A 15622-nucleotide genomic window follows, 5' to 3' on the forward strand; every position below is an offset into this window, starting at 1 on the left:
TTTCTGGTCTAACCGGTTGTCTAGCTTCACATCCTGTTTCTGTGGATTGTTTGTAACCAGCTCTTGCTGCAACTGTTACTGCTGATTAATATCTTGCTAATCATAGGTTATAGAAAGACTGTGTTTCTGTTTCAGTGCTCTGTTAGAAATTACTGATGCACACACTATATTGTCAATTCTTATCTCTGTATACTGTACTTCTGCATACAGATGTTATGTTAAAGAATTACTTCATCCCCATGTGACCATCTCTCGTCATAATCAAATGACCCTAAATCCCTCACTAAACTACCCCTGCCCTCACTAAACTTAATAATAAATGCTGGCATATCCAGTGCATTGGTGGCACCACGGGACCAGAAGGCGGTGACGCCCCGGACCCAGCTTTCACTATCTTGTGTGTGTCTATTATTTCTCGACCTGCCGATCTGCCTGGGAACAAAGAGAGAACCCCGTTGCATTACGGGCTGCTGGCCTAATCCTGCAATAGGGCATGTTCAGGGTGGCATGGCCATAGATGCCTTTTCTCTTTCTTAAAAAAAAAGTTTGCATTAGTTACTTTAATGGAGACATTGAATGGATTATTTACTTTTTAATTCAAATTCTCGTTTTCTTTAGCCCATTATTCCTATGTTTACACAAAATATTCGAGAAGGATTTAGATCACTTGGAGGAACAAGTAAGTTCTGATTTGTATGGTTTTGAATTACAATGTAATTTTTAAAATATTTGGGCTGTTGAACCCTACAAGGAAACCTTTTGAATTATTATCTTTAGAAAATTGATATACTGTTTAGACGTTTTTCTGTTTAAAGTCCAAATGATAACTAGTTTTAAGTAATGGCAGTTCTTAATGCTCTATTTTTGTTGAGAGTATCATATACATACTGAAGTTCTTCAAATGGGCTTTTAAAAACTTTACAGTGAGGCCGGGTGCGGTGGCTCACGCCTGTAATCCCAGCACTTTCGGAGGCCGAGGTGGGAGGATCACCTGAGGTCAAGGGGTCGAGACCAGCCTGGCCAACATGGAGAAACCCCATCTCTACTGAAAATACAAAATTAGCTGGGCATGGTGGCAGGTGCCTGTAATCCCAGCTACTCAGGAAGCTAAGGCAGGAGAATCACTTGAACCCAGGAGGTGAGGGTTGTGGTGAGCCAAGATTGTGCCATTGCACTCCAGCCTGGGCAACAAGAGTGAAACTCTGTCTCAAAAAAAAAAAAAAAAAAAAAAACTTCACAGTGAATTAGCTAGTTTATTGTTTTAAACCATGGTGACAAGGTTTAGAATACATTTACAAACTATCCCAACAGTCTCGTTAACTTACCCCAGAAGTTACAGCTTTAAAAATGGATGATAATATGATATTGAACTAAGATGAACTACCTAAGGAAATAGCATATGCTTTGGTTTATTTGTCACTTCTTGTTCTTTTTAAAAATATTTTGCAGCCTAATACATTTACACTGGAAAGTTCTTTTTACCTATCCTTTATTTATAGATTTTAAAAATCAGATTTTAATATAGTTATAGCAATGTTAATGATTGGGTGTGCTCATGGAATACTGTGCAGCCATAAAAAAGAATGAGTTCGTGTCCTTTGTAGGGACATGGATGAAGCTGGAATCCATCATTCTCAGCAAACTATCGCAAGGACAAAAAACCAAACACCGCATGGTCTCACTCATATATGGGAATTGAACAATGAGAATACTTGGACACAGGAAGGGGAACATCACACATCGGGGCCTGTCGTGGGGTGGGGGGAGGGGGAATAGCATTAGGAGATACACCTAACGTAAATGACAAGTTAATAAGTGCAGCACACCAACATGGCACGTGTATACATATGTAACAAACCTGCACGTTGTGCACATGTACCCTAGAACTTAAAGTATAATAATAAAAAAATGATTAGGTGTGCTTTTTCTTTGCAATACCTGTTTTCTTATTTTGAAATATTCAGCTTGTTGTTGTACCCTATGGTTTGCATATTATATTTAATTGATTGTATTACATATTCCTAGCATTATTATTTGTTTTGTTTTGCTTTTTATCCTAGCACTATTATTATTAGTATTCCTATCCACTTATAAGTCCCCTTCTGAAGAGCTTTAAACTGCCCTTGTTTCTTATATGTATAACATTGCTATTTTGTTGATACTGCATTCTGTTTTTTAAGTCTTATTTTTTTCCCTTTTTATCAGATTTAAAGTGGAAAGGAAGATTGATGAGATCTTTAACTTTCATGGTGGATTTATTTCATCTATCTATCTATTTATTTATTTTGAGACAGTCTCTCTGTTACCCATGCTGGAGTGTGGTGGCATGATCTCGGCTCACTGCAACCTTCACCTCTCAGGTTCCAGTGATTCTCCCACCTCAGCCTCCAGAGTAGCTGGGACTACAGGCATGTGCCAGCACGCCTGGCTAATTTTTGTATTTTTAGCAGAGACATGGTTTTGCCATGTTGGCCAGGCTCGTCTTGAACTCCTGACCTCATGTGATCCACCCCGCTTCAGTCTTCCAAAGTGTTGGGATTACAGGTGTGAGCCACTATGCCCGGCCTATTTCTTCTAATTTTTTCTTGGCTAATTTATTTAGAATTTAGTGACAAATCAGAAATTATTCCAGACGTTTTGTTTATTTATTCATTTTGCCTGTGCTTTTTTTTTTCACTTTTTTTCACTTTAAAGTTGAATATTCCAAAAACTAGTATCTAGTGATTTTGTGTGTGTGTGTGTGTGTCCTGTAGGATAGGGTGTATTCTGTGTTTTGATGTGTAACCAATACTTTCAACTTTTGGTACAATCCATGACTGTTCCATGTGGCCTATTTTGGATTCCTTTGATGATATTTTAGATTTTTTAAAAAATTTAGTCCATCAGTTTATTTTTACATTATTACCACTTTTATTTAATCCTGATAAATTTCATATTTGGTCATTAGTATTAGTAGTTATTTGCTTTGATGTGTTTTTCCTAATTTATAATAATGTTTTGTCTTTACCTAGTTTATTTTGCATTATAGTCTCATATTTACATAAATTTATTCTTCCTTTTTTTGGTCTTTTATTTATCAAAGTTTCTTATTTGTGAGTCTCTAGACTTTTTCACCTCTAGTAGTTTGGTAGCAGTTTAACCTTTGTTTTGCAATAATAGTAACTTGTTTGCCTTTTAAATTACTGTATTTTTATTTTTCATTTTTACTTATTTTTGTTAAATTTCTGTACTTTTAAAAGCTCATTAAAAAATAATTAATAGACTTTTTTTGGGGTGCATTTTTAGGTTTATAGAAAGTACAGAGAGTTCTCATAAATCTCCTCACCACCCCCCAATTTCTTCTATTTTTAATATCTTGCATTGGTGTGATATATTTGTTATAACTGATAAAAACTCTTCTTTTTAAAAAATTGTATGAATTGCCAAGAAATGATACTTTTTGCCACCTTCCTGTAAGTTCTACATAATTAATTTGAAAGTTTACAGTTACATGATCAGAATACTTAACAAGTTAAAATGATTGTGTTTACTCTAAAACAGGGTTATTTAGGTGGCTTTATGAAAAATTCCGCTATCCATTTGCTCCAATGTATGGAGGTTTTCCAGTGAAGTTACGGACCTATTTAGGTGACCCCATTCCGTATGACCCAAAGATAACAGCGGAAGAATTAGCTGAAAAGGTAAATTGCTTTTTCTTTTTTAGTTTTAGGACAGATTTTTATTTTCAATTATTATATTTTGAATGTCACTGATTTATTTTTATATTCTACAAGCATGTCTAGGTCAGTGGTTCTCAACCAGAGGTGATTGTACCCCCTAGGGAACATTTGCTAATCTCTGGAGACTTATTGTCACTACAGGCAGGAGTTGGGGTGTGAGGGGGTGCTACAGACATTTAATGGGTGGGTGCCAGGGATAGAATTTATGGTAACCTATAGGATAGGAATATATTTCTATGCATATGATTTTGGAAATATTGGACTGGAGTTTGGGAGAAAGTCAGAATTAATGATGGAGATTTCAGTCATTTGCACTGAGACAGTTACTTAAGCCATGAGCTTTATAAGGCAGGTGAGAGAGAAAGAAAAGTGCTGAGAACAGACTGCAGGAGATGTAGCACTGAAGGAGAAGGCCAAGGAAGAAGTGCCAAAGCTGACTGAAAGGGAACTGGCAGAGAGGTAAGAGAACAAGTAAATTTGTGTGACAGAAGTCAGCAGGTGAGGTTTTAGTAAAAAATGGGAATGGTCAGTAATACTAGTTTTTGAAAAGAGATGAAGGAAGATGAAGAGGAGAAAAGCCTGCCTACCTTGTAATTATACTTTCAGAGAGTATAATTACAAAAAAAAAAAAAAAATCCAACAAATGTCATGTTCTCTTTTTCTTTTTTACCCTATTCTTGTTAAATGCAATACATGTCATGTTAACTGAATCACTTAGAAAATGGGATGAATGGGCCATGCTTGGTGGCCCACACTTGTAATCAGAGCACCTTGGGAGGCTGAGGTGGGAAGACATGAGGCCAGGAGGTCAAGGTTACAGTGAACTATGATTGTGCCACTGCATGCCAGCCTGGGCAACAGAGTAAGACACTGTCACTCAAAAAATAAAATGGGATGAATATATTTTGATTATGATTTTTATATAGTCTTTGGTGTATGTATAGTTTGATTTATTTAAAAAATATAAATTATGGTAAAAACACATATTATGGTAAAACATATGGTAAACACATAATATGGTAAAACATAGTAAAACAAATTATTCTGAAAACAGGTACAGGTACTATCTTAACCATTTTAAAGCATACAGTTCAGTACTATTAAGTACATTCACATTGTTGAGCAACAGATCTCTAGAATTTTTTCTTCTTGCAAAATGGACTATACCTATTGAACACCAACTTCCCATTTCCTCTTCCTCCAGCTCCTAGCAACCAACATTCTCCTTTTCTAAGACTTTGACCACTTTAGATACCTCATATGAGTGAAATCAAATGGTGTTTGTCTTTTTGTGATTGACTGATTTCAGTTAACATAATGTCCTCAAGGTTCATCTATGTTGTATCATGTGATGGGATTTCCCTCTTTTCTTTCTTTCCTTTTTGATACAGTCTTACTCTGTAACCCTGACTGCAGTGCAGTGGTGCAATCTTGACTCACTGCAACCTTTGTCTCCCAGATTCAAGTGATTCTTGTATCTCAGCCTCCCAAATAGCTGGAATTACAGACACACGCCACCAGTTTGTACTTTTTTACTTGGTACAAGTCTATACTTTTTTGCTTTATATACTCAAAGTCTGTGCTTTTTTACTTGGTATTTAACTCCCTTCATGATTTAATTGAAATTAATTTTAAAGCCTTACCTCACCCACCTTTGAATACCTGAAACTCCAGCCAAACTGGCTAACTCGCCATTCCTTACAGTAGTTTTCCTGTACTCTTTTCTCCTCATGCTCCTTCCTTTACCATTATTAGAATATTATGGGTCCTTGGAGACCCGCACGAAACAGTACCCTGTTCATGTGTCCTCTGCTGCTCACTGCCCACTGGTCTGAACTTCTGAACACTTTCTTTTCATACTTCAGATGATACCCATCACCAATGATCTCACATTTTAGTTATTTTGTACTTGATTCTTCCTTTTAAGTTATGAACTCCTTGAGATTAGAGACTTGTTTCACTAATATTATAATTTCCAAAGCACCTAATATTTTTTGAATGAATGAATAAAATTCTAGAGGTACACTTAATACACATCACAGAACACAACCTATGTGCCAGTCACTATGTTAAGTACCTGAAGATGTCCCTTCAGTTTCATGTAATCCTTATAACTGTATGAAGTAGTTCTCATTTTACAGGTATGAAAACTGTGGTTTAGAGGGGCATTTTTTTGTTTGTTTGTTTTGCTTTGTTTTGAGATGAAGTTTCATTCTTGTTGCCCAGGCTAGATTGCAATGGTGCTATCTTGGCTCACTGCAACCTCCGCCTCCTGTGTTGAAGTAATTCTCCTGCCTCAGCCTCCCAAGTAGCTGGGATTACAGGCATGTGCCACCATGCCTGCTAATTTTGTATTTTTAGTAGAGATGGGGTTTCACCATGTTGGTCAGGCTGCTCTCGAACTCCTGTCCTCAGGTGATCCACCCACCTCAGCCTCCCAAAGTCCTGGGATTACAGGTGTGAGCCACCATGCCCAGCCAAAGGGGTGTATTTTTAAAATACATCTTTGGCCTAGTGTTTATTAATCTTCTTTAAAGATTAAAGTCTAAAAAAGTATATATGTGTGTACCATGAACTATGTAAATACATATATCAGAATTTTAAATAGCCATAAACCAATTTAAAAATAAAAATTGACCAGGCATAATGACTCATGCCTGTAATCCCAGCACCTTGGGAGGCCAAGGCAGGAGGATCTCTTGAGTCCAGGAGTTCGAGACCAGCCTGAGCAACACAGTGAGACCCTGATATAATTATTCAGTATATATGGTGATAAAAGAAAATATACATTAGTGTTTACTAATAGCTGGAAAGAACTAAGTCTTCCATTTGCCTACTTGAAAATTTTCTACTTTTTTTCCTTTTAATATTTTTTCTTTAAGTCTCCTTTAGTGTTTATCATGTACAAGATATTGCTGTGCTTAATGCTGGAGAAATACTAAGATGTATCTTAAGGAGCTTACAGTGTGGTATAGAAAATAGACACATGTACAACAACTATAATTCAAGGCTTAATAAAATAAGTATAAGAAATGTGCTGCAGCCAGGCACGGTAGCCCATGCCTATAATCCTAGCACACTGGAAGGCCAAGGTGGAAGTATTGCTTGGGCCCAGGAGTTTGAGAACAGCCTGGGAAACATAGTGAAACCCCATCTCTATAAAAAAAAAGAAAAATATATATGCTTCGGGTATACTGAGAAGGAAATCATTAATTCTTAGGGGTGATGGGAGGTAAATCAATCTATATTAAGATCTACTAACAATAACTTTTGTTTTCTTAATAGACGAAGAATGCTGTTCAGGCTTTGATTGATAAGCATCAAAGAATACCAGGAAACATTATGAGTGCTTTGTTAGAACGTTTTCATTGATAATAAAGGGTCAACTAGAAGATGATTTAATACATTTATATTTATATTAAGTGTTTGTATCTAAGGTACTGTCTTCTGAATTTTGTAGGTCCTATAATTAGTATTTTTTTAAAAAATCATGTTAGTAAGCATCTTTCACAGAATTCATTGGTTTAAAATTGTATTGTCAAATTTGTTTTTGCTATTGTGTCAAATACTAACAAATTACACACCTAATAATTCAGAAAAATATGTTTTATTTGTAAATTCCTAATAATGTATGCTAAACATATAGATTCTTAAAGTTAAGTTTATTAATAACAGCAGTTTAGGTTAAACAAACATTCCTGGATAATGCATTAAATTTCTGTATCTGTTGCCCTGAGCTGATTTTGATAGATGGCGTAAGCTAGGGGTTAGTATAGTTGTTTAAATTAGAAAAAAAGTGCTGTTTTCTGCGCCTCATTCCCTTCATGACCTTGGGCAAGTCATGTAATGTTTTTGTGCCTCAACAATTCACTTTTTAAAAACATGATCGTATGGTGAATGATATTATTTTGTTATTTATATTTGCTGTGATTGATAACTATTGAACCAAAATTATAATTAATTTAAACAATGTCAAAATCCTTTAGTAGTTATGTATATATTTTCTCCATTGTGTGTTTAAATTATGTCTTCAGATATCATGTCCAGTTGCCAAGCACAATGAAAAAGATTATTATTTTTTAAATTGAATAAAAAAGAAATTAGGAAAAATAAAATTTCTTATTATTTTTAGTATGATATTTTTAACAAGAGTCTATAAGCAAACAATATAGGGTGTGCTGTGCATTGTCACCCCTATACTATGGTCTTAATAACGCCAGTTAAAAATCACTGTTGTGCTCTGCATTTCGTGTGTTAGAAGCTGATTCTAAGCTGAGGAAAGCAGAGTTCTCTACTTTTGCTCACTATTGAGGCTTACCCAGTTTGACTCTGCGGCCAATGAAGTGGTTTATTGCTTCAATAAAAATATACTTGAATGATAAATTTATTTATTTTTGTTTTGTTTTGTTTTTATTTAGAGATGGGGTTTTGCCACATTGGCCAGGCTGATCTCGAACTCCTGACCTTAGGTGATCCACCCGCCTCAGCCTCCCAAATTGCTGGGATTACAGGTGTGAGCCACCATGCCCAGCCTGAATGATAAATATATGGGAACACAGAGCCCTCTGAAAAATTAATGATTTTCAATTTGTCTTCTTGAAAAATGAATTTAAGTATTATTTAAACAGAAAAGTGTCAGAAATCAAATACAGTATCTCCCTCTCCCTTTTTTAAATGTTGAATTACTAGGGTTTTTGAATAGCTTTTTGTATTGTGTGTATTTATGATATGTGAAATGTGTATAAAATTAAACAATGTGAAAATAAACCTGAGTTGCAATTAATTTTCTTGTGAAATTACATGTGACATTTTAAAAATCTTTTTTTTTTTTTTTTTTTTTCTTTTTTGAGATGGAATCTTGCTCTGTCTGTTGCCCAGGCTGGAGTGCAGTGGCGCCGTCTTGGCTCGCTGCAACCTCCGCCTCCAAGGTTCAAGCAATGCTCCTGCCTCAGCCTCCTGAGTAGCTGGGATTACACAAGTGCACCACCACACCTGGCTAATTTTTGTATTTTTAATAGACACAGGGTTTCATCATGTTGGCCAGGCTGGTCTTGAACTCCTGGCCTCAGGTGATCTGCCCACCTCAGGCTCCAAAAGTGCTGGGATTATAGGTGTGAGCCACTGCACCCACCCTAAATAATCATTTTAAATTGATTTTTTTTTTGTACTCTTTACACATTTCTCACCTAGAATCATATTCTTTTATGTAACCACAATGAAGAAACCTCACTTTCCAGTGTAATAAATATATTTTAATTTTGTGGTCAATGAGAAGAGTCAATTAATAATTACTTGCAGTTTCCTCCCCCCAGCAGTGAGAAGTGTTTGGTTCAAAATTGATGAAATATTTCAGAATGAATGAATAAATGATCATAAAATGAATGAGAAATTTGTTTTGGGTCAACTATTGAGTTTTAATGACTGAAGTTAGCCAGGAGTGGTGGCGTGAACCTGTAGTCCAGCTACTTGGAAAGCTGAGGCGGGAGGAATGCTTGAGCCCAGGCGTTGGAGGCTGCAGTGAGTCGCAATTGTGCCACTGCACAGCCTGGGTGATAGAGCAAGCCCCTGGTTCTGTTAATAAAGACTAAAGAAAGAACAGCATTTATTGCTAATTTGGCAAAAGCTATTATTTTTACAATATTTAAGTTTTACTGTTTTAGTTAAATTTTTTTTTTTTTTTTTTTTTTTTTTTTTTGAGACAGAGTTTTGCTCTTGTTACCCAGGCTGGAGTGCAATGGCATGATCTCGGCTCACCGCAACCTCTGCCTCCCAAGTTCAAGCAATTCTCCTGCCTCAGCCTCCCAAATAGCTGGGATTACAGGCATGTGCCACCACGCCCAGCTAATTTTGTATTTTTAGTAGAGACGGGGTTTCTCCATGTTGGTCAGGCTGGTCTTGAACTCCCGACCTCAGGTGATCCGCCCGCCACGGCCTCCTCAAGTGCTGGGATTACAGGCATGAGCCACCGCGCCCGGCAATTAAAACCTTTTTTGTTTTAAAACCCTGATATTCAGACTAACATCAGTGCTTCAGATCTTTATCTTTGCTATTTGAGTTTAATTCCCATTTATAAGAGTCAGAGAATATGACTAAATATAGAAATATGTCTGGGCATGATGGCACACACCTGTAATCCCAGCCCTTTGGGAGGATTGCTTGAGGCCAGGAGTTTGAGACCACCTGGGCAACATAACAAGACCCCTTATCAAATAAGTTTTTTTTGTTGTTTGTTTGTTTGTTTTCTTTTTTGAGACGGAGTCTCACTCTGTCGCCCAGGCTGGAGTGCAGTGGCCAGATCTCAGCTCACTGCATGCTCCGCCTCCCGGGTTTAAGCCATTCTCCTGCCTCAGCCTCCCAAGTAGCTGGGACTACAGGCGCCGCCACCTCGCCCGGCTAGTTTTTTGTACTTTTTAGTAGAGACGGGATTTCACCCTGTTAGCCAGGATGGTCTCGATCTCCTGACCTCGTGATCCACCCGTCTCGGCCTCCCAAAGTGCTGGGATTACAGGCTTGAGCCATCGCGCCCGGCCTTGTTTTTTTTTTTTTAAGCTGGGTGCAGTGGCTCACACCTCTCATCCTAACACTTTGGGAGGCTGAGGCAGCTGGGTCACTTGAGCCCAGGAATTCAAGACCAGCCTAAGTGAAACCCTGTCTCTACAAAAAAACCCACAAAAATCAGCTGGGCATGGTGGCGCACACCTGCAGTTACAGCTACCTGGGAGGCTGAGGTGGAAGGTTGAGCCTGGAGAGATTAGGGCTGCAGTGAGCAATGATTGTGCCACTGCACTTCAGCCTCAGCAATAGAATGAGACCCTGTCTCAAAAAAAAAGAAAAAACAAAAGAAACATAAGTAATGGAAAGAAGATGTATTAGTTTTTTTTTTCCCATAATTTTTCTTTCTCTTCTTATCACTTCTATTCATGTGTCTTGACCCTTTTTTGAGGAGTGTTCACAGTCAGAACCTGATGCAAGCATGAAGAGCCTCTCTCCAGAAGCGTAAATATGGCCCACTTATGGGAAGTTTTTCTTACTTATTTTTAAAAACTTTCATTCTGAAACAATTTGAAGCTTACAGAAAAGTTGCAATTATAGTGCAGAGTACTCCCATATACTCTTCACCCAGATTCACCAATGTAACATGTCACATTTGTTTTATTCTTTTCACACTCCTGTTGCCCTTGCTGTCTCCACATATATATCTATACTTTTTCTCCTGGATCATCTGATAGTAAATTGCAAATACCATGCCCCTTACTGTTACCTGGACTGTGAAATCATCCATTTATAAAACCACAAGACAATGATTAAAAAAAAAAATCAAGAAAATCTTGATGGACATAATACTACTATCTATAGACCGTATTTAAATTTCACCAGTTGTCTCAGTAATATCATTTATATCAATTTTTCTTCTTGATTCATCCAAGGAAGGATCACACATTGCATTTAGTTTTCCTATTTCTTCAGTCACCTTTAATCTGGAATGATTCCTCAGCCCTTCTTTGTCTTCAATGATAGTGACCTTTTTGGAGAGGAGGGACCATTTATTTTGCAGATAAGCCCTCAGTTTGTTTTTGCCTCACATTTCATTACGAGTTGATTCAGACTATGCATTATTTTAGAAATACAACATGAATGATGCTGCAGCTCTCTCCAGGACGTCACATCAGGAGGCACATATGTTGGTTTGTGTCATTAGTGGTGGCAATGACTTTGATCGCTTGGCTGAGATGGCATTCACCAGGTTCATTCCCTGTAGTTACTATTTTTTCCCTTTTTAATAAGGAAACTTACTTTGAGATTCTTTGAGACTGTGTATAGTCATGCATTGCTTAATGATGGGAATATATTCTAGAAATGCATCGTCAGGCGATTTTGTCATTGTGTGAACATCATAAAGTGTACTTACACAAAGCTAAATATATTGCCTACTACACAAATAGGCTGTATGGTACAGCCTGTTGCTCCTAGGCTACAAAACTGTACGGCATGTGACTACTGAATACTGTGGGCAATTGCTACACAATATTTGTGTATCTAAACACAGCTAAATATAGAAAAGGTACAGTAAAAATAAGGTATTATAATCTTATGGGACCACTGTTGACTGAAATGTTACTATGTAGCACATAACTGCATGTAGCTGTTTCAGGATATGAGTATATGGGGAAACTTTTTCTTGGTCTCCACTATCTAGAGGGTGAAAATTTTGGGGTTCATGTCAATAGTTGCCCTAAAAATTATAGGCCACTGAAAATTTTGGCCAAAACTTTTGGCCATTTCAATGGCCAAAACTATGATTACTTTTGCACCAACCTAATATCTTGGGCTCTTAAAAGCCTTTGTAAGCTCAGAATTGGCCATTCTAGGTTCCTTCTGGGAAGGGCAATAAACACTGCCCAGTGCTGTATCTCAGAAGCTAAGGCTTTGCCATTTCACAATGGTGACTTGGGTTCAATTCCTAGCTTAGGGAATTAGTACTTTCTGGTTGATATTTGTGTGACCTTTGCCATTTGTTGATTCTCTTCACCTTCATGAACAACAACCTCTGACTTTCCAGCTTGAATTTTCCTTTCTCTGAGCTACCTTTGAAGTTTCTAGATCTTGTAAAAACTGCTTACCACCTCTTTGAAAATACCTCATACACCCATGGTGAAGTCATAAACTTAGTTAAGGCTTATTGTTTCACCTGGGAAGTTACCTTTAGTGAAGTTCAAAAGCCAGAAATACTGGCTGTAGGTCCTTGCTAGAGTCTGGTAATAAGAGATCTGGTTAAACGTCAGCTTAAGTAAAAGCAGATTATTCAAGCTATACATATATTTAAAAGGTCTTTATGGTTTTTTCCCCCCTCTGGTTGAATCTTGTTTTTCTGAAAAAAGTTATTTTCTTCTCAGTTGATTGAATTGTTTTTCTCCATTTTATCGACTTGCCACTATTGACACCCAAATGAGAGGACCTAAGGTAATTTCTAACAGCCTGGGACTCCTGGAGAAAGGCAGAGGAGGTGCCACAGACCCCATTTTGGGAAAATCTTCTGATTTACTCATGGAACCCCAAGAATCGAAAGTGAATAGATCCCTCTCAAAATCTAAGGTTCTGTTGTGTTTTGCATTGAGTTACCTGACATCTTTGATGTTGGTGGGTATCAGAAATTACTTTGCATTATGAGAGAGCTTTAATGGTAATAACTAGGTAGGAAAATATACTTTTAGGGATGGCTAATGGCAATTATGGGGAGATAACTCAGCTTTTTGCATGTTTGGATAAGGGAACCATGCTCTTGGCCACCTAGAAGGTATGGATACATCCCTACCCACTGCCACTGAGAAGTAAGATCCTCATGGAGGATAAGCTAATTCCCTCTTTTTGGTATCCAGGACCTGGTATAAGAATTGAACTCTTAATTTTCGGCAATCTGTTTTTGCCTTCCAGCTGTGCCTTCTTATTTGGCCATAGAAACTGCATGCTTCCTGGTCCTATTTCTTGAAGGGCTGTACCCAGAAGCCAGTAATCTAATTAAGAAACTCAAAAACTGGGAAATGAAAAATCTTACAAGTACTGGATCTTCTTCTGTTTCTGTATTTATATGTATTGTGTGTGTGATGTTTATATATGAGAGCTCTGCTTAATTGGCTTAAAAATAAGCACTTATTTATCAAAGATTTTCTCAGAAAAATAAAGACTTTAATGCCTTTTAGTTCATATGACTTTAGCAATCTTTAGGCAATAAAGACAGTTTTAAAGATTATTAGTAAAATAAAAATGCCTTCAAAATTTAGACATTTGGTCTAAATTAAGTCACAGATTTGATAAATGCCTTAATGTCATAAACTACTTCTTTAACTTGATAATTGTTCGAATTACTTGCCTTGGAGCCACTAAATTCCAGATAAGGCAGGGGACATGTGGAGTTAACCATACCCCCTAGCTATGCTGGAAAGAGTCAGACCTTATCTGTACTTCTGTCTGGTATCCTAGGCTCCACACCTGGTACCTAAATAAAATCACTTACTTGCCAGAGTTTTTACCAAAATAAAAGTTGCTAAGAGTTAATACTGAAACATATATAATTGAGACTACTAGCAAAATAGTTTTACATGCAAGGTGGGTAAAGAAAGTAAAATGTGTTTTAGTACAAGATTATAAGAAGGCATGGGAATGTGGAATTTTTCTATGTGCCTAGATTAGAAAGTTAAAGGATTGTTTTAAGTTAGACTAGAAATGAAGGTCTGTGAAGTTAATCTTGTAGAAAAATTCTGTATATGAACCTATTGACTAAAGTTAAAGGAATATTATTTAATTTTTAAAGAAATTGAACATCAAAATAAAAGCACAAGAGGGGTTTTTTTTTTAAGAATATTGATCTCTCTTTTTATTTTTTTAAATTTATTTTTATTTATTTTTTTTTTTTTGGAGGCAGGGTCTCACCGTATCACTCAGACCAGAATGCAGTGGCACAATCACAGCTCTCTGCAGCCTCACCTCCTGAGCTCAAGTGATTCTCCCACCTTAGCCTCCCTAGTAGCTGGAACTACAGGCGTGTGCCACCATGCCTGGCTAATTTTTGTATTTTTTGTAGAGATGGGGTTTTGTCATGTTTCCCAGGCTGGTCTCCAACTCCTGGGCTCAAGGAATCCACTCACCTTGACCTCTCAAAGTAGTGGGATTATAGGCATGAGCCACTGTGCCTAGTCTTAGCTAATTTTTTGTATTTTTTGTAGAGACAGGGCTTTGCCATGTTGCCTAGGCTGGTCTTGAACTTCTGGGCACAAGCAGTCTGCCCATTCAGCCTCCCAAAGTGCTGAGATTACAGAAATGAGCCACCACACCTGGCCTGATCTGCTGTTTAGCAGAAAATTGCTAAAAGGTTTATGATAATCTTACCTCATGGTCAAACTGATAAAGGTTGAATACTTTGTCTATAAGATTTTATTAAGAATTGGATTTGACATTCATAGTACTCTAATGCAAAGGTGAAATTTGGCTTTCTCTCAAACAAAATTTTCGTGTAATATTAAAAGATAATGAAAGATTTCTGTTTGCCTTTTGAATAAATTACAATAAAAAGAGGGGAGAAAAGAGATGGTTTGGAAAATGAAGTCTTCCTTCTATCAATGAATACAGGTTTTTGCCTTTAAAAAAATTTTTAGTCATCATTTTGGCTAAATAAATGACTAATGGTGACATGGAATTTTATTTTACAAGCATTTTAAACCTTTGATACTTGACAAACTTTCCAGAATCAAATTGTAAGTGATGTCTTTTTCTTACCTAACTAATCTTTTAGATATTAAGTCCCCTAAAGTCCAAAAATGACATATTTGGATTATTCTGGTATATTAAAATCATACAGGTAGCATTGTCAAATATGAAATGGTGTTTGGTTTTCTTTAGGTTGTATTTGTATAAGTATGTTATTAGTATGTGTTCCAAAATTATGGGAAAATCCTGTAATTCTGATATGACTTGGTATATGTTTTGAGTAATAAATATAATTACTATGTTAAATTGTTGTGTACCAAAGTAGTAACCAAATTTTCTTATCAATTTTGTCTTTGATTGTGACTGCTCTAAGACTTTTTGTCATCCACAGACAATTGTTGCCTTATTTTGATCATCCTTCAAAGACAGTTTATAATTAGCTATACCACTGTCAAGAGTACTCTTAAATGTAGTCTCTGATAATTTTGGGAAGTGTGCTATTAAAATAAAGAGGAAAGAACTTCCAAGATTCTCTTGGAAAACCAATGTGTTCATAAATGTTGAGCAAAACAGGAGTTAACTGTGAAGGCTAAACTAATAAAAGGTCAAAGTAATCTTTTTATGACTTTTTGCTTAAAATGTAGCAGTTAAGTAAAGGATAGTCCCATAAATAAAATTTGGAGCATATCTCGCTGCACCTG

General features: G+C 36.7%; 3 protein-coding genes across 11 annotated transcripts in view; 1 reads left to right on the top strand and 2 right to left on the bottom strand.

Annotated features, from left to right (window-relative positions):
* The window catches only part of TMEM68 (transmembrane protein 68), a 38133-nt gene extending 29647 nt beyond the window's left edge, over positions 1-8486 (top strand). For 2 of the 6 annotated variants that reach the window (XM_050802356.1, XM_050802357.1), the window contains exons 6-8: positions 619-679; positions 3541-3680; positions 7005-8486. In XM_050802356.1, the coding sequence (XP_050658313.1) occupies positions 619-679; positions 3541-3680; positions 7005-7091 (288 nt within the window). In that variant the 3' untranslated portion in view covers positions 7092-8486. Of the gene's footprint in view, positions 1-618; positions 680-3540; positions 3681-7004 lie in introns of those variants that run through there. The other 4 variants (XM_050802358.1, XM_050802361.1, XM_050802360.1 and 1 more) reach the window with 3 other exon arrangements.
* Positions 1-15622, bottom strand: part of CHCHD7 (coiled-coil-helix-coiled-coil-helix domain containing 7) — a 1019570-nt gene that overhangs the window by 480904 nt on the left and 523044 nt on the right. The gene's annotated exons all lie outside the window — the stretch shown is intronic.
* TGS1 (trimethylguanosine synthase 1) overlaps positions 1-15622 on the bottom strand; it is a 553145-nt gene that overhangs the window by 80957 nt on the left and 456566 nt on the right. The gene's annotated exons all lie outside the window — the stretch shown is intronic.

The sequence above is a fragment of the Macaca thibetana genome, chromosome 8, assembly GCF_024542745.1.
Source record: "Macaca thibetana thibetana isolate TM-01 chromosome 8, ASM2454274v1, whole genome shotgun sequence".
In the NCBI taxonomy this organism is placed as follows: Eukaryota; Metazoa; Chordata; class Mammalia; order Primates; family Cercopithecidae; genus Macaca; species Macaca thibetana.